This window comes from Salmo salar, chromosome ssa05 (genome assembly GCF_905237065.1).
Source record: "Salmo salar chromosome ssa05, Ssal_v3.1, whole genome shotgun sequence".
Classification (NCBI taxonomy): domain Eukaryota; kingdom Metazoa; phylum Chordata; class Actinopteri; order Salmoniformes; family Salmonidae; genus Salmo; species Salmo salar.
Genome location: NC_059446.1, coordinates 21,812,833 through 21,837,928, shown reverse-complemented (window position 1 = coordinate 21,837,928; position 25,096 = coordinate 21,812,833). Strand labels below are relative to the sequence as shown.

The 25,096-nt window shown below is 40.4% G+C and overlaps 1 protein-coding gene across 4 annotated transcripts in view; it reads right to left on the bottom strand.

Annotated features, from left to right (window-relative positions):
• LOC106604472 (sideroflexin-5) overlaps window positions 1–18,686 on the bottom strand; it is a 30,123-nt gene extending 11,437 nt beyond the window's left edge. Inside the window, exons 1-6 of one of the 4 annotated variants that reach the window (XM_045717982.1) lie at window positions 18,541–18,627; window positions 5,067–5,151; window positions 4,345–4,413; window positions 3,822–3,899; window positions 234–260; window positions 41–95 (exon numbers count right to left, since the gene is read on the bottom strand). In XM_045717982.1, coding sequence (XP_045573938.1) covers window positions 41–59 — 19 coding nt within the window. In that variant the 5' untranslated portion in view covers window positions 60–95; window positions 234–260; window positions 3,822–3,899; ... (1 more) ...; window positions 5,067–5,151; window positions 18,541–18,627. Of the gene's footprint in view, window positions 1–40; window positions 96–233; window positions 261–3,384; window positions 3,413–3,821; window positions 3,900–4,344; window positions 4,414–5,066; window positions 5,152–18,540 lie in introns of those variants that run through there. The other 3 variants (XM_014199112.2, XM_014199113.2, XM_045717983.1) reach the window with 3 other exon arrangements.
• Between the last annotated feature and the right edge of the window lie 6,410 nt (window positions 18,687–25,096).

Sequence of the window (25,096 nt, the reverse complement as noted above, 5' to 3'; positions counted from 1 at the left end):
AAAACTCACTCTGTCGAGAATCTTCATTCGGAAGTCATACCTGACATTCGGAAAGGCATGAAAATCTTCTCTCCTGTGTCAGGATGAATGATGGCCTGCATTCAGATATGAGATATAGAGTGTAACATCATCATCATGCTGCCAAGAGGAGAGGGGGAATGTACTGTATGGCAATAAATACATGGGGTCAAAATGGGGTCAAACTGCTTTATATAAAGCAGACCAAAACTTACCTGCTTCACCTTTTGGGCTTCCCATAGCTAGAGAGTGAAAAACAACAGCTGTGTCATTTCAGAGCAGTGAGGGAAAATGTTGGGCTGCTGAATGTAAGGAGTATGTTACAACTACATATTGCAAGCGTCATAAACAATATGCTTGAAAACAAAAAACCTCTTTGGAATAGTACAGTGCCTTCAGAAAGTATCCATGCCCCTTGACTTACTCCACATTTTGTTGTGTTACAGTCTGAATTCAAAATGGATTAAATGAAACATTCTCTCATCCATCTACACACAATACCCCATAATGACAAAGTGAACAAAATGTTTTTAGAAACTGTTGCTAATATATTGAAAATGAAATACACAAATATCTCATATCTCACAGCTGAGTAAATACTTTGTAGAAGCACCTTTGGCAGTGATTACAGCTTGGGAGTCTTTCTGGGTAAGATACTAAGAGCTTTGCACACCTGGATTGTGCAACATTTGCCCAAGCTATGTCAAATTGGTAGACAACCATTTTCAGCTGAATAAAAACATAAAACGCAACATGCAAAACTTTCAAAGATTTTACAGAGTTACAGTTCATCTAAGGATATCAGTCGATTTAAATAAATTCATTGGGCCCTAATCTATGGATCTCACATGACTGGGCAGGTGTGCAGCCATGGGTGGGCATAGGCCCACTCACTTGGCAGCCAGTTCCAAACACTGGAGCAAGGCCCAGCCAATCAGTTTTGAATTTAGGACAAAAAGTTAATTGCTTTGCAGTGGCATGTATTCATGGATGCCAAGGGAAGCCAGGCTTCCCCCAAAAATTCCAAGACAAAAAGAAAAAAACATACAAAATAATGTGTTCCATACATTTCCATCAATTCACAAGAGGCTGCTGAATGTATCTTACCGGAGAAAGCATCAGAGCAAACGAAACAGCGCTTCTCTGTCTCAGTATGTGTAAGGTATCTATCTGAAGCTGTCTGGTCAGAAAGAGTATGACATTGTTGCCTCCGTAGCATTGTATGCAAGGGAAGCCAGCGAGCATTTGGGCTCCCTTGATTAAAAAAAAAAAACGAACAAATAAGCCAATAAGCATTGAGCTAAACTGAGTAATCTCAGCTGTGAATGGTCCTGCCACACAAAAAAATAAAAATAAAAATAAATTAATTTAAAAAAGGGTCAAGGGACGTCAGTTTGGATTTGGCTTCAGACCAATTACATCACAAGCCAAAACGTCATTATTGATAGAAAAAAAACTTGAATTGTTGCATCTCGTTGTGTTGTTGTCCTCTGGTGGCTAGCTAGCTAAAATCATCCCTTTCCTAAATTAACCATGGATGGAGATTTGGACTTGTGGTTTAACTTAATTCTCTGTACTGGGCAATGATTAAAATGCTGATTCTGATCCAACCATACATTGTGATCCTGGCCTGAGAGGATGGAAGTTCAACATGTAGCTAGATGTAGAATACTAATGTTAACTGGCCTGGCGTATCGTTGCCCATGAAAGGAAGTTAAGCTAGCGAGCAACTATTTTAGCCAGGTAGCCTAGGACAACAAAAACTAAAAGCGTGTACTGTATGACATAGTCATAGACCATTTAGGCAACATGAAGAGGATGGCACTGGCGTTTCTCTACAAGTAGGGTGAGTAAACATGTTTTTTTTATTCTACATGCAAGCACACACACAGAGAGAGAGAGAGAGAGAGACAGAGAGAAATCAGTACCATGCACAGCCACATCATATTTAGCTTACATTGATTGGACTAAATCGTTTTTGGTATCTTTTCGTTGTCACTGGATTAGACTAAGCAGAGGTGATTAGAGGATGAAATGTTGAAGTTGAAAAGGTGCTGGAATAGTCGAGGCAGCTCCTGTTTTCTTTGTGACTTCCGGTAACTCTCCATGGTTCTAAATCAATAGCTGTTTAGTAGTCCGAAACATTACCTTGCTTGACCATGCTGTAAGTCATGTAACTGTTACATGCAACATGTTTTGTGGACTTCACGGACAGATTTTGCTCTCCGGTTTTGTAATGAAACAAATGTGTGGTTGAATGTATTCTACCACTGTCTTGTTATTGTCTCAGCCTTAGGCATATATATATATATATATATATATATATAAATAAATAAATAAATAAAAACACAGCATCAAGGCATATGAACTAATTATAGAGCAAACAACGCAATTATCACAACACATAAGTTGTAATACGCCTTCCTTTTCCTGAATTGGCTTCCCCTGTGATTTTACCCATGCGTCGCTACTGTTGCTTTGCCAATTTTTTTGCAGTATTACTTTAGTGCCTTCTTGCAAACAGGATGCATGTTTTGGAATATTTGTATTCTTAACGGTCTTCCTTCTTTTAACTCTGTCAATTAGGTTAGTATTGTGGAGTACCTAAAATGTTGTTGATCCATCCTCAGTTTTCTTCTATCACAGCCATTAAACTCTGTAACTGTCACCATTGGCCTCATGGTGAAATCCTTGAGCGGTTTCCTTCCTCTGGCAACTGAGTAAGGAAGGATGCCTGTATCTTTGTAGTAACTGGGTGTATTGTTACACCATCCAAAGTGTAAATAATAGCATTTTGCCCATCTACCAATAGGTGCCCTTCTTTGTGAGGCATTGGAAAACCTCCCTGGTCTTTGTGGTTGAATCTGTGTTTGAAATTCACTGCTCGACTGAGGGACCTTACAGATAATTGTATGTGTCGGGTTCAGAGATGAGGTAGTCATTCAAAAATCATGTTGAACACTATTATTGCACTCAGAGTGAGTCTATGCAACTTATTATGTGACTTGTTTATCAAATGTTTACTCCTGAACTTATTTGTGGTTGTCATAAAGGGGTTGAATACTTATTAACTCAATACATTTCAGCATTTTTCAATTTCAATGAATTTGTAAAAATGTCAAAAATATATATTTTCACCTTGACATTATGGGGTATTGTGTGTAGGCCAGTGACCAAAAATCTCAATTTTTAATACACTTTAAATTCAGGCTGTAACAACAAAATGTGGAAAAAGTGAAGGGGTATGAATACTTTCTGAAGGCACTGTAAATAATCTGTAACACTGACAAATGACTTTTTTATGGAAAAAACCTCACCTGCAGATCTGTAACTCCAGGTAGTAGTGTTCCATGTTTAAAACCTCACCTGTAGATCTGAAACTCCAGGTGGTAGTGTTCCACATTTAAAACCTCACCTGTAGATCTGAAACTCCAGGTGGTAGTGTTCCACGTTTAAAACCTCACCTGTAGATCTGAAACTCCAGGTGGTAGTGTTCCACTTTTAAAACCTCACCTGTAGATCTGTAACTCCAGGTGGTAGAGTTCCACATTTAAAACCTCACCTGTAGATCTGTAACTAAAGGTGAGTGTTCCACATTTAAAACCTCACCTGTAGATCTGAAACTCCAGGTGGTAGTGTTCCACTTTTAAAACCTCACCTGTAGATCTGTAACTCCAGGTGGTAGAGTTCCACATTTAAAACCTCACCTGTAGATCTGTAACTAAAGGTGAGTGTTCCACATTTTAAACCTCACCTGTAGATCTGAAACTCCAGATGGTAGTGTTCCACGTTTAAAACCTCACCTGTAGATCTGAAACTCCAGGTGGTAGTGTTCCATGTTGAAAATCCTCCAGGAGTTTGATGCATTCTCTCAATCGTCTCTGGAGAGATAAGAGTAATTTGAATCAACAAGAGAATTAACAGTAGGTAATTAGGTTTCTTCTTAATGTGTTATCTTAGAGAAGGACTAGGTAATGGCAGTTCTGGAAAATGCCAGATGGGCTGGTCCATCCCTAGCCCAGTGGGCCTGTCTAAATTGTTTGTTTTTTTGCGAATAATTATAATTATTTGGCTAATTATAGGGACTTTGAGGGGTGGGGAAAATTGTCTGTTGTGTGAGAAATTCTGTTCCAAGTCCATCCTGTGCTATCAGATTGGATTCCAGATCTACAGTATAATGTGGATGGCATTCTCCTGTTGCCACAGTTCCCAAGTCTCATTCAATCAGAAAGTCAGTGGAAGGCCACGTTTTTTTGTATCTCTTACAAAAACTATAGCTGAAGTATTAAAACAATATGTGGATGGATGTTTTCAACTGTACCTTACCTCAGACACAAAGAGTGTGCTGGGGTCAATGATCGCTACAAAGTGTCTCAGCCGGCCAAGAAAGGTACTCTGGAAGCGAGAAAGAGCCTAATTAATTATTGATGAGCTAGCCATACAGTAATACCAAATCTTAACACCCCATCTCTCTGTAAATAGGTTAAAGCCTTTGCAGATTGTACAATTTTAGCTGTCTTATGCCACGATTTTGCCATCCCAGACAAAATGTCCAAGTTGTGGGCAAATTCTTAGGTCGTTACCGACTGCCAGACGTCTTGGCTCGTTCAGTGTGACAGTGTCTAGGTCTGCCGATTAAGTACTTTACGTGAGGTCGTAGGCTCCGACAGTTCTGGCAATGTCCGATTTTTGTGGCCTTTATCGTGTAGTGTGGCTGGTGTTACGAGACTATACTGACCAATAGGAACACGGTCAGCACTGAGTATGCACACAATAATATGATCATTGTGAATAGTCAGATTAATATTATAGTTTGATTCAAACTGTGCAAGAAGAATGATTTACCTACTAATCTTGTTAACATAACACATATGAAATCAATCTACATGACTGGGTTTTGATAAATGCACAAAATAGCCAATCAGAATAAACGTTCTACTACAGCTCCCAATGTTATTTTGGGGAATCCTTTCTGATTCCGAGTTCAGACATATAAAGTGTATGTGAATTATTTCTACGATGCATTATTTCAGTTTTTCTGTACTCACTTAAGCATAAAGTGAGGCTTGTGGTGCTGCTGCTGACAAATGCACAGATCAAATGCGCTGCTGCAGTTGACATAGCCTACGTCGGCTAACCTTGCAAGCCATTCACAGAATAACAGGGGGAAAAAAGAGGGAGAGGACATCTTCAACAGCTACGCACGTTGTCAGTGATGCAGAGTGCACTGTTAAAATAGAAAGACTCAAAACACCATCATTGTCTAGTAAAACCATGAAAAGTAGTGCACCTAAATGGAGATCTGGTGTTTGAATGTAAATCTAATGTATGTGTTACGAAATACTAAATGTATGTGTTATGAAAATACATTGTAAATAAGTATTTCAAAACAGAATGGAAGTACTCTGAAACACCCAAAGTGGTTCTTCAATCTGAATAATTGTGCTTTTAAGAGAGTTGTGAAAACCCTTTTTGGTGATTCTGTGTATTTAAAAATGGTGCATACTCCCGAGTGGCGCAGTGGTCTAAGGCACTGCATCTCAGTGCCTTAGGCGTCACTACAGTCCCTGGTTCGAATCCAGGCTATATCACATCTGGCCATGACTGGGAGTCCCATAGGGCTGCGCTGTGCACAATTGGCCCAGCGTCGTCCGGGTTTGGCCGGGGTAGACCATCATTGTAAATAAGAAGTTGTTCTTAACTGACTTGCCTAATAAAATAAAAGTTAAAAAATAAATTAAAAGGGCAGGATCAAAACACAAAAACAATGTTTTGGCAGACTGTCTCTCATACAAACAGTTGTAATGTTTTTTATAGCATAACTGTTGATTGATGGTGATTTTCAGCCAATATTTTGATCAACATTTTAAAGAAGAATTTAATACTTTGACACTAATTATAGGCTACAGTTGCTATGCCCATTGCGAGATTATAAATAATGGTACAATCAAGACGTTTAGAACTATGGAAGTTATAGCAGAGGTAACATGTGTAAAGTGGGCATTCATGTGAGAAGGTGGATGTGAACCCGGGTCTCCTGTTTGTCAAATCACTGCGTTAGTCCACTCAGACAGTCTTCAGGACTGAACTGTTGTGCTGATTCAAACTTGAGATAAGTAGACTGAATATGGACTCAATAAATCACTTTTCATGTCACATCCTTCGTAAACAACAGGTGTAGACTAACAGTGAAATTAAAATATTATTATGGCATTTCGAGTCCTGTGTAGTGCACAATAAGATGCCTTTTGGTGTTGTTTCCTCTTTCTGAGCTCCTAAACACTATTGTGGCGTTTCCAGTCCTGTCTAGTGCAGAATTAGATCCCTTCTCCTGGAGTTTCCCATCACTGTAAATTGGAGTCCCTCCTCTTGTTGTTTATTCCCTGCTCTTTTACAGTGTTTATAAACTAATCAGTAATTCCAAAAGGTCAAATGTACAGCATTATGCTCAAACAAAGGACACAAGAAAATATATTTTTGTGAAAACAAAAATTACAACGTTTGTCCAGGATAATAATTACAAAACATGATTTTCACACTTCAAGTGCTTTATCTTTTCAGATTATCAAAATTACATAGCATTAATAGGTCTTTCACATTTTTATATTGATAAAGTAAGACAGTTCAAAGATCTGTAAGGTATTTATCATATTAATATTCTTAAAAACCTACAGAAATATGGTATTATGTTTGACATTCATGGGACAACAATACAAGCAATGACTGCTAATGTCAGCAGTAGCAGTCATACAAAACTTCAGTCCAGGGCTCAATGCGATCCACCAGTCATCCATTACGTTAAGGTTTCGTCTCCTCAAGGTTTCGTCTCCTCAAGGTTTCGTCTCCTCAAGGTGGTGACAGCTCAGTCGTCACTAGTTTTAGTGTTACAAAGCACTTCATTTTTAACAGTGGGTGGGTCCAAGAAGGACAAAATTCAAACCACCCGATACTTTACTTTATTGAAGACCATTAATGTTGCATAGGCACATCTTCAATAATCTGGTCCCACTCTAAAGAAGATCACTTTTAAGGCTCAATGAAGCCTTCATAAACACTTTAATAAGGCCTATATGGATGGCCCATGGCTCAGAAATCACCCAGAAGAAAATCCCATGTTATGCAAAGGGTGACAAAAGGGTTATGCCACATTTTCCAAAGCACCAGATGTAGGGACTTTTTATAATCACCCTTTCTGTAGTATGACATTACTTATAGATGCTTTGTAAAGTCATGTAGGGCTTATGAATACTTTATGAATGCTTAAATACATTTTAGTCATACTCATTTAGCAGACGCTTTTTATTAACGTGTTGTTTGTCCAAAATTCTACTTCAAAATACTTAACATTTCATTTCACATGACTTAATGTGGATTGAATCAAAGTGTTTAACCTGCTAATTGTTGTGTAGAGTTCAATTATTTAATGTTCAGGGGATACAAAGTAAGACAGAGCAGCTGTGTGGGTTGACTCTTAAGACACAGTGCAAGAGCTGCTAGCAAACATGCAATCTTTGGACGAGTTACTGGGAAGGTTAAACTACCAACGGGACATTAAAAACTGTAACATCTTATGCTTCACGGATTCGTGGCTGAACGACGACAATATCAACATACAGCTGGCTGGTTATACGATGTACCGGCAGGATAGAACTGTCACAGTATCCAACGAAGGTGGCGCCCCTCCTCGGTCGGGTGGCGCTCGGCGGTCGTCGTCGCCGGCCTATTAGCTGCCACCGATCTATGTTTCTGTGTCTTTTGGTTTTGTCTGTCTATCCCTCACCTGTTTCGTGTCTGTCTTTAGTGGGGGGTTATTTAGTGTGTATTTTCAGTTTGGGTTCTCGTGCGGGATTGTTTATTGTCCACTCAGGACAGTTGTGTGTGTGGCCTGTTTCGCTGGCCTGTGTAAGATTTATTGCCGGGCTGCTTTTCCTCGTGTTTTATTTTGGGAATGCGTTTTCCTGGCGGACTTATTTAAGCGCCCTATGCCTTTCGGCTATTGTGTTTTGTTTACCGTGGCATTAAAACACTGTTGCTCCGGCCCTCTGTCTCCTGCGCCTGATTCCGCATCTCCACTGGTCCTAGAATTCCGTGACAAGAACAGCGGCATCTGGTAAGATAAGGGGCGGCGGTCTATGTACAGTTGAAGTCGGAAGTTTACATACACTTAGGTTGGAGTCATTAAAACTCATTTTTCAACCACTCCACAAATAATTTGTTAAAAACTATAGTTTTGGCAAGTCGGTTAGGACATCTACTTTGTGCATGAAAAGTAATTTTTTCAACAATTGTTTACAGAGATTATTTCACTGTATCACAATTCTAGTGGGTCAGAAGTTTACATACATTAAGTTGAGTGTGCCTTTAAACAGCTTGGAAAATTCCAGAAAATTATGTCATGGCTTTAGAAGCTTCTGATAAGCTAATTGACATCATTTGAGTCAATTGGAGGTGTACCTGTGGATGTTTTTCAAGGCCTACCTTCAGACTCAGTGCATCTTTGCTTGACATCATGGGAAAATCAAAAGAATTCAGCCAAGACATCAGGAAAAAAATTGTAGACCTCCACAAGTCTGGTTCATCCTTGGGAGCAATTTCCAAAAGCCTGAAGGTACCATGTTCATCTGTACAAACAATAGTATACAAATATAATCACCATGGGACCACACAGCTGTCATACCGCTCAGGAAGGACACGCGTTCTGTCTCCTAGAGATGAATGTACTTTGGTGCGAAAAGTGCAAATCAATCACAGAACAACAGTAAAAGACCTTGTGAAGATGCTGTAGGAAACAGGTACAAAAGTATCTATATCCACAGTAAAACAAAACGACACAACCTAAAAGGCCGCTCAGCAAGGAAGAAGCCACTGCTCCAAAACCGCCATAAAAAAGCCAGACTACGGTTTGCAACTGCACATGGGGACAAAGATCATACTTTTTGTAGAAATGTCCTCTGGTCTGATGAAACAAGCTGAAGAACACCATCCCAACAGTGAAGCACGGGGGTGGCAGCATCATGTTGTGGGGGTGCTTTGCTGCAGGAGGGAGTGGTGCACTTCACAAAATAGATTGCATCATGAGGTAGGAAAATTATGTGGATATATTGAAGCAACATCTCAAGACATCAGTCAGGAAGTTAAAGCTTGGTCGCAAATGGGTCTTCCAAATGGACAATTCCAAAGTTGTGGCAAAATGGCTTAAGGACAACAAAATCAAGGTATTGGAGTGGCCATCACAAAGCCCTGACCTCAATCCTATAGAAAATGTGTGGGCAGAACTGTAAAAGTGTGTGCGAACAAGGAGGCCTACAAACCTGACTCAGTTACACCAGCTCTGTCAGGAGGAATGGGCCAAAATTCACCCAACTTATTGTGGCCCACTGATGAAATATATCACACTCTATTAATATTCTGTCATTTCACATTCTTAAAATAAAAGTGGTGATCCTAACTGACCTAAGACAGGGAATTTTTACTAGGATTAAATGTCAGGAATTGTGAAATACTGAGTTTAAATGTATTTGACTAAGGTGTATGTAAACATCCGACTTCAACTGTATTTTTGAAAACAACAGCTGTTGCACGATATCTAAGGCAGTCTCGAGCTATTGCTCACCTGAGATAGAGTTTCTCATGACAAGCTGCAGACCACACTACCTACCGAGAGAGTTTTCATCTATATTATTTGTAGCTGTTTACATACCACCACAGTCAGAGGCTGGCACCAAGATAGCATTGAATGAGCTGTATTCCGCCATAAGCAAACAAGAAAACGCTCACCCAGAGGCGGTGCTTCTAGTAGCCGGGGACTTTAATGCAGGGAAACTTAAATCAGTTTTACCAAATTTCCATCAGCATGTTAAATGTGCAACCAGAGGGAAAATAACTCTGGACCACCTTTACTCCACACATAGAGATGCATACAAAGCTCTCCCTCCATTTGGCAAATCTGACCATAATTCCATCCTCCTGATTCCTGCTTACAAGCAAAAATTACAGCAGGAAGCACCAGTGACTAGATCAAATTAAAAAAAAGTGGTCAGATGAAGCAGATGCGTGGACTTCAGGAAACAGCAGAGGGAGCACCCCTTATCCACATCGATGGGACAGTAGTGGAGAAGGTGGAAAGTTTTAGGTTCCTCGGCGTACACATCACGGACAAACTGAAATGGTCCACCAACACAGACAGCATGGTGAAGAAAGCGCAACAGCGCCTCTTCAACCTCAGGAGGCTGAAGAAATTTGGCTTGTCACCAAAAACACTCAAACTTTTACAGATGCACAATCGAGAGCATCCTGTCGGGCGGTATCACCGCCTGGTACGACAACTGCTCCGCTCACAACCGCAGGGCTCTCCAGAGGGTAGTGAGGTCTGCACAACGCATCACCGGGTGCAAACTACCTGCCCTCCAGGACACCTACAGCACCCGATGTCACAGGAAGGCCAAAAAGATCATCAAGGACAACAACCACCCAAGCCACTGCCTGTTCACCCCGCTATCATCCAGAAGGCGAGGTCAGTACAGGTGCATCAAAGCTAGGACCGAGAGACTGAAAAACAGCTTCTATCAAGGCCATCAGACTGTTAAACAGCCATCACTAACATTGAGTGGCTGCTGCCAACATACTGACTCAAATCTCTAGCCACTTTAATAATAAAAAATTGGATGTAATAAATGTATCACTAGTCACATTAAACAATGCCACTTTATATAATGTTTACATACCCTACATTACTCATCTCATATGTATATACTGTACTCTATACCATCTACTGCAGCCATCGCTCATCCATATATTTATATGTACATATTCTTATTCATTCCTTTACACTTGTGTGTATAAGGTAGTGGTTGTGAAATTGTTAGATATTACTGCACGGTCGGAACTAGAAGCACAAGAATTTTGCTACACTCGCATTAACATCTGCTAACCATGTGTATGTCACCAATAAAATTTGATTTGATTTGATACAGGACTGTTTTGCTAGCACAGACTGGAATATGTTCCGGGATTCCTCCAATGGCATTGAGGAGTGCACCACATCTGTCATTGGCTTCATCAGTAAGTGCATCGATGACGTCGTCCCCACAGTGACCACTAAAGGCTAGAGCTGCCGCTTTCAAGGAGCGGGACTCTAACCCGGAAGCTTATAAGAAATCCCGCTATGCCCTACGACGAACCATCAAACAGGCAAAGTGTCAATATAGGACTAAGATCGAATCACCGGCTCTGACGCTCGTCGGACGTGACAGGGCCTGTAAACAATTACAGACTACAAAGGGCCCGTAGCCGACCTGTAGCACTCACGTCTGTAGCTATGAAGTGCTTTGAAAGGCTGGTCATGGCTCACAACACCATCATCCCAGAAACCCTAGACCCACTCCAATTTGCATACTGCCCAAAAAGAACCACAGATGATGCCGTCTCTATTGCACTCCACACTGCCCTTTCCCACCTGGACATAAGGAACACCTATGTGAGAATGCTGTTCATTGACTACAGCTTAGCGTTCAACACCATAGTGCCCTCAAAGCTCATCACTAAGCTAAGGACCCTGGGACTAAACACCTCCCTCTGCAACTGGATCCTGGACTTCCTAACGGGCCACCCCCAGGTGGTAACAGAAGGTAACAACACATCCACCACACTGATCCTCAACACAGAGGCCCCTCAAGGGTGTGTGCTCAGCCCCCTCCTGTACTCCCTGTTCACTCAGGCACGACCCCAACAACATCATTAAATTTGCCGATGACACAACAGTGATAGGCCTGATCACCGACTTCAACGAGACAGCCTATAGGGAGGAGGTCAGAGATCTGGCCGTGTGGTGCCAGGACAACAACCTCTCCCTCAACGTGATCAAGACAAAGGAGATGATTCTAGATTACAGGAAAAGGAGGACCGAGCACACCCCCATTCTGATCGACGGGGCTACAGTGGAGCAGGTTGAGAGCTTGAAGTTCCTTGGGGTCCACATCAACAACAAACTAACATAGTCCAAGCACACCATGACAGTCGTGAAACAGGCACAACAAAACCTATTCCCCCTCAGGAGACTGAAATGATTTGGCCTGGGTCCTCAGATCCTCAAAAGGTTCTACAGCTGCACCATCGAGAGCATCCTGACTGGTTGCATCACTGCCTGATATGGCAACTGCTCGGCCTCCGACCGCAAGGCACTACAGAGGGTAGTGCGAACGGCCCAGTACATCACTGGGGCCAAGCTTACTGCCATCCAGGACCTCTATACCAGGTGGTGTCAGAGGAAGGCCCTAAAAATTGTCAAAGACTCCAGCCACTCTAGTCATAGACTGTTCTCTCTGCTACCACAAGGCAAGCGGTCCTGGAGTGCCAAGTCCAGGTCCATTAGGCTTCTAAACAGCTTCTACCCCCAAGCCATAAGACTCCTGAACATCTAATCAAATGGCTACCCAGACTATTTGCATCCCCTCCCACCACCCTCTGTTGTCATCTATGCATAGTCACTTTAACTCTACCTACATGTACGTACTATCACAACTAACCGGTGCCCCCGCACATTGACTCTATACCGGCACCCCCCTGTATATATTGTTCTTTTTTCCTGCTGCTCTTTAACCTGTTGGGGCTACAGGTTAGCAATGAACCCCGAGACGGGATTGCTAACAAGGCTGGAAATTCAAAACATCAAAAATCTAATAATTTCAATTTCTCAAACAATCAACTATTTTACACAATTTAAAAGATAAACATCTCCTTAATCTAACCACATTGTTCGATTTTCAAAGAGGCTTTACGGCAAAAGCATAAAGTTAGATTATGTTAGGACAGTACATAGCCACAAAAGTACAAACATCCATTTTCAATTCAAGGTCAGGCGTCACCAAAAGCAGAAACCAGCTAAAATTATGCACTAACCTTTGGCAATCTCCATCAGATGACACTCCTAGGACATTATGTTATACAATACATGCATTTTTTGTTCCATCAAGTTCATATTTATATCCAAAAACAGCATTTTACAGTAGCGGTGAAATTCAGATTTTTTCTTCTCTGAAATGCTTCTGGTGAACAACGTTACAATTTACAAAATTACTATTCGAAAACATTGGTAAATTATAATATTGTCATTCAAATAATTATATTTTAACATTTCGTAAATGCTACTGTATTGCCAGATTTCAAAATAACTTTACTGGGAAATCACAAGTTGCAATAAACCGGGTGCTGTGCTAAGAACAATAGGCTAGGCTATATAGGTTAGCATCATCTTGTAACCATCTAATTTCAATAATACTATCGTCAATAATCCCTTACCTTTGATTATCTTCATCCATTGGCACTTCCAGGAATCCCAGGTCCACTACAAATGTGGTTTCTTTTGACAAAGTTCATAATTGATGTCCAAATAACTCCAAGTTGTTCCATGTTGTTAGCGCTTCGGTGGCTACTCAAAAGTAGCGCGGGCGGGGGGGGGGGAGGTAGGAAGTCACGGCGAAAAGTTTAAAAAATAATCTATTTACGTTCGTTCAAACATGTCAAACGTTGTTTAGCATCAATCTTTAGAGCCGTTTTTAACGTGAAACATCAGTAATGTTTCAACCCGACCTCTCCTGTGTCTTGAAAAACGTATTTGAAAATTGTCTCGCGTCAAAAGATTGAGCAGGTGCAGGCAATAATGGAAGTGACGACATCCCAGGGAGGTCAACTTCCCTTCCTTGTCATCCGGTCTCTGTTGATCATAGACGCTTCAAACAACTTTATAAAGATCGCTGACATCTAGTGGAAGCCGTAGGAGTTGCGAAATGAATCCTTTCTCACTGTGGTATCTATTAAACAATGATTCTAAAAAAAATAGTACAGCCACAAAATTCTTTTTTTCTCTCAGGTTTTCTCAGGTTTTTGCCTGCCATATGAGTTTTGTTATACTTACAGACACCATTCAAACAGTTTTAGAAAATTCAGAGTGTTTTCTATCCAGAGTGTTTTCTATAGGTGGCAGTTAAAAATGGGCACATATTTTTTTCTAAATTCTCAATACTGCCCCCTAGCCCCAACAGGTTAATTACTTTTATCTCTTCTTCTTATCCGTATTTTTTGAAACTGCACTGTTGGTTAGGGGCTCGTAAGTAAGCATTTCACTTGAGCATATTTTCTCCACCGCAGTCAGAATTGTCATTACTTCGTGGTGAAGCATACCCCTTTTCCAGTCCCCTTACTAGATGGGCCTGGCTGAACATTGTGTGCCAACAGTTTGAAAAGGCCTGATGGCAGTGCATGCCAAGAGTCTTTTTGGCAACCAGATGGACTGAAACATTTCAGCTTCAGTCAGATGCCTTCGAGCCATTTATCACTTATGAAGGGCAGGCGACGAAAGGCAAGACAGGAGAGCTAATTTATCCATCATTACCTTTCCTATATTCAGTTTTAATTTAAAACACGCTCCTCAACCTCTCGTGACATGTAATTGTGAAGAACGTAGTAGCTACCATTCTGTAAATCTTTGTATCCTTTCATTATTCAGTGTCCTCACAGCCCCTAGACTGTATAATGTCCTCACAGCCCATAGACTGTATAATGTCCTCACTGCCCTATAGACTGTATAATGTCCTCACAGCCCATAGACTGTATAATGTCCTCACAGCCCATAGACTGTATAATGTCCTCACAGCCCATAGACTGTATAATGTCCTCACAGCCCATAGACTGTTTAATGTCCTCACAGCCCATATGTGTAGCTCTGTTTTGTATGGCTGGGTGAAGAGAACAGGCTCCATGTGAGAAGACCGCTTTAATTATGCATGTGCTTCAGCTCACCAGAGAATACAAAACACAGCTAGCAGAGATGTATCACGTGCAGCTGCAATAAGAGACAGGGAGATTTATGCTGATTCACGAGATGGCCTAATTGTAACTGCTTTGATGCAATAAACTGAAAATGTTACTGCATATTACTGTGCTGAAAGTTTTTGGGGCAGAGAAAAAGGTGGATGTTCCATTTGTGAAAAAATGAAACCGTCCATCGCCCACTGATAAATGCAGTGTTTGACATATGAATGGATGCTTGTAATGATGAAATTCCAAATTTGAAATGCAGGATGACTCAATGATTTTTGGAACAATTCACATGAACAAAATTGTTTGTGTTTTGCAATTGCATCAGAGGTTGCAAAATGGAAGTCTAAATAGACTGTTATTAAGCCTCTTGGCGCTGAGAAGAGACTACTTGGTGCCATGCAATATCCTGATAAAAATTACTATCATCAGTTATCTGTGAGGGATTGGGTTGGTTCCAAGAGAAGGGGCAAGTGTCCCTTATTGATTGGCTTCTTGTTATTGAACAAGGTTATTGAAGGCAATAAAGATGGCCAGACGATAACAAATGAGACTTTCTTTGGATTTTGTGCTTTACTATTTCAGCAGGTAAATCATTTCCTTATAACATAATATTGCATTCACAGCTGTTTTAATATAGGCTAGCCTCGAACACTGAATTCCACTATACAGAAGGCCAATTACAAGTGAGGCTACAGACCTTTTAATCTCATTAATTGCCAACGGTCGTGAACGGTTTCCAAAAACAGAGTTGCAATTTGAGCCAACGTGAAGGTCACATTATCGGTCTAGTTGACCACTGCAAGTGCATAATCACTTCACAGGATGGACATTTTGACGGATGTGCTAAAGAGAAGGACAGACAGAAATTGCAATATGAGATAACCCAGACTCTTAGGAGCTCCACTGTCTGATTTAGCCAACAAAGTTTGGAAGATGCATAATATCCTACAAAAATCAGAAATTAAAGTGTTTTTTGCTAAACATATTTAAAATGGGTGGAAGGGGGGAAAAAATTGTTTAGGAAAATGAAGAGCCTTCTAATACTGAACAAAAATATAAAAACGCAACATGTAAAGTGTTGGTCCCATGTTTCATGAGCTAAAATAAAAGATCCCAGAAATGTTCCATACGCACAAAAAGCTTGTTTCTCTCAAATTGTGCACAAATGTGTTTGGATCCCTGTTAGTGAGCATTTATTATTTGCCAAGATAATCCATCCACCTGACAGGTGTGTAATATCAAGAAGCTGATTAAACAGAATGATCATTACATGGGTGCACCTTGTGCTGGGAACAATAACAGGTCACTCTAAAATGTGCAGTTTTGTCACAACACAATACCAAAGATGTCTCAGGTTGAGGGAGCGTGCAATTGACATTCTGAGTGCAGGAATGTCCACCAGAGCTGTTGCCAGATAATTTTACATTAATTTCTCTACCATAAGCCACCTCCAACTTCTTGGGGTTATGGTATGAGCAGGCAGGAATAAGCTACAGGCAACGAACACAATTGCATTTTATCGACGGCAATTTGAATGCACAGAGATACTGTGACAAGATCCTGAGGCCCATTTTTAACGCATTTGTGACCAACAGATGCATATCTGTATTCCCAATCATGCGAAATCCATATATTAGGGCCTAATTTATTTATTTCAATTGACTGATTCCTTATATGAACTGTAAAATCTTAGAAATTGTTGCATTGATATTTTTGTTCAGTGTACATAAGCTACATTCTTAATTGTCACTTTTTATCCCTCTTGAAAGTTTGAGTTTGTGCTAGACATAAAACTGCACAAATGTAGAAATCTATTCCGGATGTCACATAAGAAGTAAGAATAAAGCTATTCTATTTTGGCTGTTCTATTCTATATTAGGTGCAGTCTACTAAGGTGTAATAAATGCTGGGCGCACATGCGCAATAGGTTAATTCAAGACAGAGATTGTAGTTTGTATGCCCTGATATCAGGAGCTGGCTGCAAAAAGTTTGATTAAACAATTCAGAGATGGAAACGAACAGATCAGATGACAAATATTTAAGGAAAGCGAATTGATATACAATCCCTTAAATCAGCTGTAACTGTCAATAGTAAAACAAAACTTAAAATAATTGAGTGAACATGAATTCTGAAAACAAAGTGCTTGCAGACAGAGCAGACAGACTCCTCCTCCCTCTCTATAATTATTATGGCCATAGGATGTCCCAGACTGGTCTCATAGACTAGATGTAACATAGTAAACATAAATCCAGGACACTCAAATCAGTTTGAATGTTACATTTGGTATGGTTACATAAAGATAGAAGGTTACTTATGGCAAAAATGAAAGGAGGGTGGATGGTCAAGTTGGATGGGTGGGCGTATAACGTGGACATCTAGCAACCCAAAGGTTGCGTGTTCGAATCTCGTCAGCTAACCCTTTTAGCTAACCCTTCCACTGATCCTTTAACCTAACAGCTAACCTTAACACTTGACTGACCCCTAGAGCTAGCTAATGTTAATCACAACAAATTGGAATTTGTAACATATTATACGTTTTTCAAATTCATAATATGCTGTACTTTATGCAAATGTATAACATATTGTACAAATTGTAATTCGTAAAATATCATATGAATTGTAATTCTTGACATATCATACAAAATGGATGATGGACATCCACAAATGAATACATACCATAAAGTACCACAGTACCAGTCATAATACCCATAAAACCTAGCAGTCAAACAAGGAAATGGTTCCAATTGTTTTTCCACCATTCATTTTTTTTTTTTAAACACTTAAAATAAGGGCTGTGTTTCGTGTGGCCTTACCCTGGTGTGACGTTTTGATAACCGTGTGAAACTCATCAATATATTCTCCTGTATTTAACTCCTCAAAATGAAATTCTAATTAGCTGCTAATGTGGCTATCATAAAAAAACGACAAATGCCATGATCTGGACTAGACTGCAGAATCGAGGCAAAGGTAAGAATCTCTGGATTAACTATCTAAATGTTAGCTAAATTTAGTAATGAATAAATTGGCTACATTTCTTTAAAATTGACAATTCTGTTAACTGTCTTGTGCAAGTTTTAAATTGACCCAAATCCTCTTAGCAAAGGTGTCAGGAGCTTGCCGGGATTTGTAGTCTTGCATGAGGTCTACTTTGATGGTAATTAGCATTTTCAAATCTGAGAGTAAATAGAGCCGAATATATTGATAAGTCACCTTGTCCGAGAGAGATCTACATGGTTATCAAAACGTCACAGGGGTAAGCCTACACAAAATGGGTATAATCATACCTCCACTGTGGGGCTCTATGAAACACAGCTTTCTAAATTAAGTATCTCGGATATACGTACAGAATAATACGAAATGCTCCGAGACCACGTTGGATGTCCGCAAAGCATTGATGAAGAAGCTTCAGTATCTAGCTACACTGGGGCGGCCAACCCTGCTATCAACTCCGAAACACATCCCCGCTACTTGTTAATTCCAAGAAAGTAGCATACTTTCATGCATTTACACTGAGTATAAAGAGAAATTGCACTACAAAGACAAAAACATTTTTCGTGCGGACATCAGAGGCAACTTTCGCTACAAAGTAAAAAGCAGCGAGCATAACAATGCGCTCGCAGGAACAGGTCAGAGATCTGCAAAAATGATGTGCTTTGCACCCTTTTCAGAGATAACAATGTGATTAGTAAAAAAATATCCTTTACCTGATCATATCGAGGTCTTCCAAGCTGGAACGCAGGACAGGCTGCATATTGCGCCATGACAGCGAATCAGTTTATTTATTAATGAAGTGAATCATGAAACTGGATTATTAAGTAGTGAACTACTCCCAGTGAAACGGTTGTCACTAGTTACTACAACCACAGTCATAAACTCCGCCTATTTCTACAAATTATCTTCTTAATTAAAATGGGATTTTAAACCTAACCTTAACCACACTGCTAACCTTATGCCTAACCTTTAATTAAGACCAAAAGCAATTTTTAGTTTTCATTAGTTGTTACAATATAGTACATTTTGACTTTAACTGTGGAAACCCAGTGAAACGAGTGAAGCGATGAATCGCGATGTTACATGGGAGGTGTAGTTTCTGTCACGTCGCGTTACACAAACAAAGTCAGTCAAGATGACTACACATCCCAAAGAACTGATCAGTTGAGAGGTTGCATAATGGATCTTGTGGTGTGGTCATTCATATATGTTGCATAGATTCTCAGAGGAACCCCTGTTGACCCAATTTTACTTGCACAGTGTTGCACTGTCTGTACCACAGGAGGTTGGTGGCACCTTAATTGGGGAGGACTGGCTTGTGGTAATTGCTGGAGCAGAATCAGTGGAATGGTATCAAAGACATGGGTTCAATGTATTTGATGCCATTCCATTCCCTCCTTTCCGGCTATTATTATGTGATGTTATTGCCTACCCTTACCACCTGGGGGAGGCCCGTCAGGAAATCGAGGGTCCAGTTGCAGAGGAAGGTGTTCAGTCCCAGGGTCCTTAACTTAGTGATGAGCTTTGAGGATACTATGGTGTTGAACACTGAGCTGTAGTCAATGAATAGCATTCTCACATAGGTGTTCCTTTTGTCCAGGTGGGAAAGGACAGTGTGGAGTGCGATTAAGATTGCGTCATCTGTGGGTCTTTTGGGGCGGTATGCAAATTGAAGTGGGTCTAGGGTATCCAGGATGATGCTGTTGATGTGAGCCATGACCAGCCTTTGAAAGCACTTCATGGCTAACAGCGTGAGTGCTATGGTGCGGTAATCATTTAGGCAGGTTACCTTCGCTTCCTTGGGCACAGGGACTATGCTGGTCTGCTTGAAACATGTAGGTATTAGACTCGGTTAGGGAGAGGTTGAAAATGTCAGTGAAGACACTTGCCAGTTGGTCCGCGCATGCTTTGAGTACACGTCCTGCTAATCCGTCTGGCCACGCGGCTTTGTGAATGTTGACCTATTTAAAGGTCTTGCTCACATCGGCTACTGAGAGCGTTATCACACAGTCGTCCGGAACAGCTGGTGCTCTCATGCATGCTTCAGTGTTGCTTGCCTCGAAGCGAGCATAAAAGGCATTTAGCTCGTCCAGTAGGCTCTCGTCACTGGGCAGCTCGCGGCTGGGTTTCACTTTGTAGTCCATAATAGTTTTTATAGCCCTACCACATCCGACGAACATCAGAGACGGTGTAGTAGGATTCAATCTTAATCCTGTATTGATGCTTTGCCTGTCTGATGGTTCGTTTGAGGGAGTAGTGGGATTTATTATAAGCGTCCGGATTAGTGTCCCACTCCTTGAAAGCAGCAGCTCTAGACTTTAGCTCGATGCAGATGTTGCCTGTAATCCATGGCTTCTGGTTGGGATATGTACATACGGTCACTGTGGGGACGACGTTGTCGATGCACTTATTGATGAAGTCGATGACTAAGGTGGTATACTCCTCAATGCCATTGGAGGAATCCCGGAACATTTTCCAGTCTGTGCTAGCAAAACAGTCCTGTAGTGTAGCATCCGCATCATCTGACCACTTCCGTATTGAGCGAGTCACTGGTACTTCCTGCTTTAGTTTTTGCTTGTAAGCAGGAACCAGGAGGATAGAATTATGGTCAGATTTGCCAAATGGAGGGCGAGGGAGAGCTTTGTATGCATCTTTGTGTGTGTGGTCTAGGATTTTCTTTCCTCTGGTTGACCATGTGACATGCTGGTAGAAATTAGGTAAAACGGATTTAAGTTTGCCTGCATTAAAGTCCCCGGGCCACTAGGAGTGCCGCTTTTGGATGAGAATTTTCTTGTTTGCTTATGGCCTTATACAGCTCGTTGAGTGCGGTCTTAGTGCCAGCATCGGTTAGTGGTGGTAAATAGACGGCTACGAAGTTATTTTCAGTCATATGGTAGCAGCAACATTATGTACAAAATAAGTTAAAAAAATTAGTTTCAAACAACGTGAAAAAACTAAGAAAATAGCACAGTTGGTTAGGAGCCGTAAAACAGCAGCCATCCCCTCCAGCACCACTCTCTCTCTCTCCCTCTCTCTCCCCCTCTCTCTCTGTCTCTCTCTATATATATATATATATATATATATATATATATATATATATATATATATATATATATTTTTTTTTATTTATTTTTTTTTGATTTTTTTTTCAGTGTGTATATATATATATACTGAAAAAAAATTCGAAATAAAAAATTACAAAAAAAAAAATTGCTTTGGAAATGTATTATAATTTATCTCACGCTTTGAAAAGTAGTGCTTTTATTTTTCGAATTAGTACATTGTACAGTCCGTTAACCTTTTCAACTGTGCTCCAAATCGTTTTGAAGTCGGAGCATCTGCGCCTTCAATATATCATCATCACGATTGGAACCTCTATCGTTGTCCTGTCTTGCCACAGCATGGAGCACATTTAAGAAATGAATGGTCTTGTTATGTAAGGGATCAAGGGGATTGGATGCATGTTTTAAAGAAACGCCCCTCAACATTAGAGTAAAAAGAGCAGCGCGGCTGTTTTATGTACAATGTTGTCAACAAAAGTAGGTTACTCTTACTCCCGTCCCTATTGCTGAATGCAGCCCTTTGACAGCATGTACTGAAATCGATTGAATTCACACTTGCATTAGTCCCCTCGTTTGGTGATTGGCATTTAGATAAAAGCTTATTCATGCTTGATCTGAAAGTGTGGTCTGAGGCTCCATATGACGCAAATCGCGGAGCCTCCATAGGCATGCGGTCCCCGTGGCCTCCCAAATTTTGGAACAATGCGGAGGGCTCCTAATAGTTAACTATAACTCCGCATTGACATGATTGGTTGAGGGTAGGTGGGGGTGGGAGGTCCTGTTTAACCTGTTGGGGATAGGGGGCAGTATTTGCACGGCCGGATAAAAAACGTACCCGATTTAATCTGGTTACTACTCCTGCCCAGTAACTAGAATATGCATATAATTGATTTGGATAGAAAACACCCTAAAGTTTCTAAAACTGTTTGAATGGTGTCTGTGAGTATAACAGAACTAATTTGGCAGGCCAAAACCTGAGAAGATTCCAAACAGGAAGCGCTCTCTCTGACTATTTCTTGGCCTTCTTGATAATCTCTATCCAAAACAGGGGATCTCTGGCATAACGTGACATTTTCTAACGCTCCCATAGGCTCTCAGAAGGCGCCAGAATGTTGAATGATAACTTTGCAGGCCATGGCTGAAAAACAGTAGCGCATTTGGATAGTGGTCGATCTGAGAACAATGAGACTGGCTCGCGCGTGCACGAGACAACTCCATGTTTTTATTTTCAGTCTTTGAACAAAAACAGGGTTTTCCGGTCGGAATATTATCACTTTTTTACGAGAAAAATCGCATAAAAATTGATTTTAAACAGCGTTTGACATGCTTCGAAGTACGGTAATCGAATATTTAGATTTTTTTTGTCACGAAACGCGCCGCGCGCGTCACCCTTCTTTACCCTTCGGATAGTGTCTTGAACGCACGAACAAAACGCCGCTATTTGGATATAACTACGGATTATTTGGAACCAAACCAACATTTGTTATTGAAGTAGAAGTCCTGGGAGTGCATTCTGACGAAGAACAGCAAAGGTAATCCAATTTTTCTTATAGTAAATCTGAGTTTGGTGAGGGCCAAACTTGGTGGGTGTCAAAATAGCTAGCCTGTGATGGCCGGGCTATCTACTCAGAATATTGCAAAATGTGCTTTCACCGAAAAGCTATTTTAAAATCGGACATAGCGATTGCATAAAGGAGTTCTGTATCTATAATTCTTAAAATAATTGTTATGTTTTTTGCAAACGTTTATCGTGAGTAATTTAGTAAATTCACCGGAAGTGTTCGGTGGGAATGCTAGTCACATGCTAGTCACATGCTAATGTAAAAAGCTGGTTTTTGATATAAATATGAACTTGATTGAACAAAACATGCATGTATTGTATAACATAATGTCCTAGGAGTGTCATCTGATGAAGATCATCAAAGGTTAGTGCTGCATTTAGCTGTGGTTTTGGTTTTTGTGACATTATATGCTAGCTTGAAAAATGGGTGTCTGATTATTTCTGGCTGGGTACTCTGCTGACATAATCTAATGTTTTGCTTTCGTTGTAAAGCCTTTTTGAAATCGGACAGTGTGGTTAGATTAACGAGAGTCTTGTCTTTAAAATGGTGTAAAATAGTCATATGTTTGAGAAATTGAAGTAATAGCATTTCTAAGGTATTTGAATATCGCGCCACGGGATTCCACTGGCTGTTGAGTAGGTGGGACGCAAGCTTCCCACCTAGCCCATAGAGGTTAACACAAACTCACTTCCTTGACAACAGTCCTACTCAACAGCTCTACGCTGCTCCGCTAAACGCAATATGTATGAATGCCCTGACTTCTGCAGAGGCCGTATCACCATAAATGCTACAGTGACAATGCAGACGCCAGATTAACCATGTAGCCTTTTAGGCTTTAACAACGAAAAGGCAGCAGACAGATCTACAGTATGTTTTAGCATGGCTGTGACAACGAAAAGACAGCAGACAGATCTACAGTATGTTTTAGCATGGAAGTTTGGTAGCGTGACCGGATTTGTAACTATGAAAATAATTTGTCAAACAGACTGTAAACCGAAATGTGTATGTTTGATTCTAGAGAGGGGACAATAAATAATTTGGTTAGGGTGTAGGGGCAGATATGTCATCTTGTCTTCAGGAGATTTTATTATCTATTTACATGATTTAGTCTGATCAGTGGAACAATTCTTAACAACTTGGGTCTTTTTAAAATGAGTTTTATGAGGCTATGTATTATTGCAGCGATTAATGGACAGTTTTGAATATGTCATACCAATAAGCATTGGATATTAAATGCTCCTGGAATCAAATGTAATTTTTTACGTTTTTGTATTATGCACATGCTAGGCAGAAATGGTAGGGGGACTCACAACTCAAACACGTCATATTTTGTCTATGTAGAGTAAAATAATGGCAAGAATTTTCAACTAGTAGGCATAAACTACGTGAATATTGATATTCATTAAATGTTTCTTGAAGGTTGGGTGATTGAGAAATGAATTGTTATAACAAAAACATTTTCAAACACCAAGCATGTGGGAAACATAGAAGTCGTGGCCAACCTTACTGGAAATTGAACAGGATTTCTTCACCCAAATGACAAATACAAAGTGTTTGTGTCCTTACCTTGAAAGCAGTCTATGGACAAGCAGACTGCCATCAACATTAACTTTTCCTGTGCAGAGCCTTGTAGTGGTAACACCCCCCAGCACGTGTCTCATACAACTTTCCACCTGAGAACAGGGATCAATCCCTGCTTCTAACCTTCCCACTGTTTCTAGAATTTAAAGTGTGAAACCACCTAAAAATATATTTAAAAAAATATTAGCATACTTTCAATTTAGTAAGCAACAAAGTCGTCGAATTATGAGTGTTCATTTAATGTTCTAAGCATCCTAAATACACCTGACCTGTGGTTTTTATTAGAACATTTTCCACCCTGGTCATAGGCCTAAGCCATGTCAAAATATGTGGAAATTAGTTTTTTAAACAGTAACATTTTCCTGGGGGAGGACACCCAGTCCCCCATCTAGGGGTTGTGCCAGGGGTCAATGAAATTCACATAGCAAATCTCACTCCAAAGCTTTCTTCAAAGGTTGGCAGCCCTGTATCTATTGTTATCTCCAAAGTTTTGGCATATTCCATAAATTGAGGCAGCGATAAGTAAGGAAACCGCTCAGGGATTTCACCATGAGGCCAATGGTGACTTTTAAACAGTTAGAGTTTAATGGCTGTGATAGGAGAAAACTGAGGATGGATCAACAACATTGTAGTTACTCCACAATGCTAACCTAATTGACAGAGTGAAAAGAAGGAAGCCTGTACAGAATACAAGTATTCAAAAACATGCATCCTGTTTGCAATAAGGCACTAAAGTAAAACTGCAAAACCATGTGGCAAACAAATTAACTTTTTCCTGAAAACAAAGCATTATGTTTGGGGCAAATCCAACACATCACTGAGTACCACTCTTCATATTGTCAAGCATGGTGGTGGCTGCATCATGTTATGGGTATGCTTGTTATCGGCGAGGACTAGGGAGTTTTTAGGATAAAAATAAATGGAATAGAGCTAAGCACAGGCAAAATCCTAGAAGAAAACCTGGTTCCGTCTGCTTTCCAACAGAGACTGGGAGACAAATGTGTCCTGCAACAGGACAATAACCTAAAACAGAAGGCCAAATGTACACTGCATTTGCTTACCAA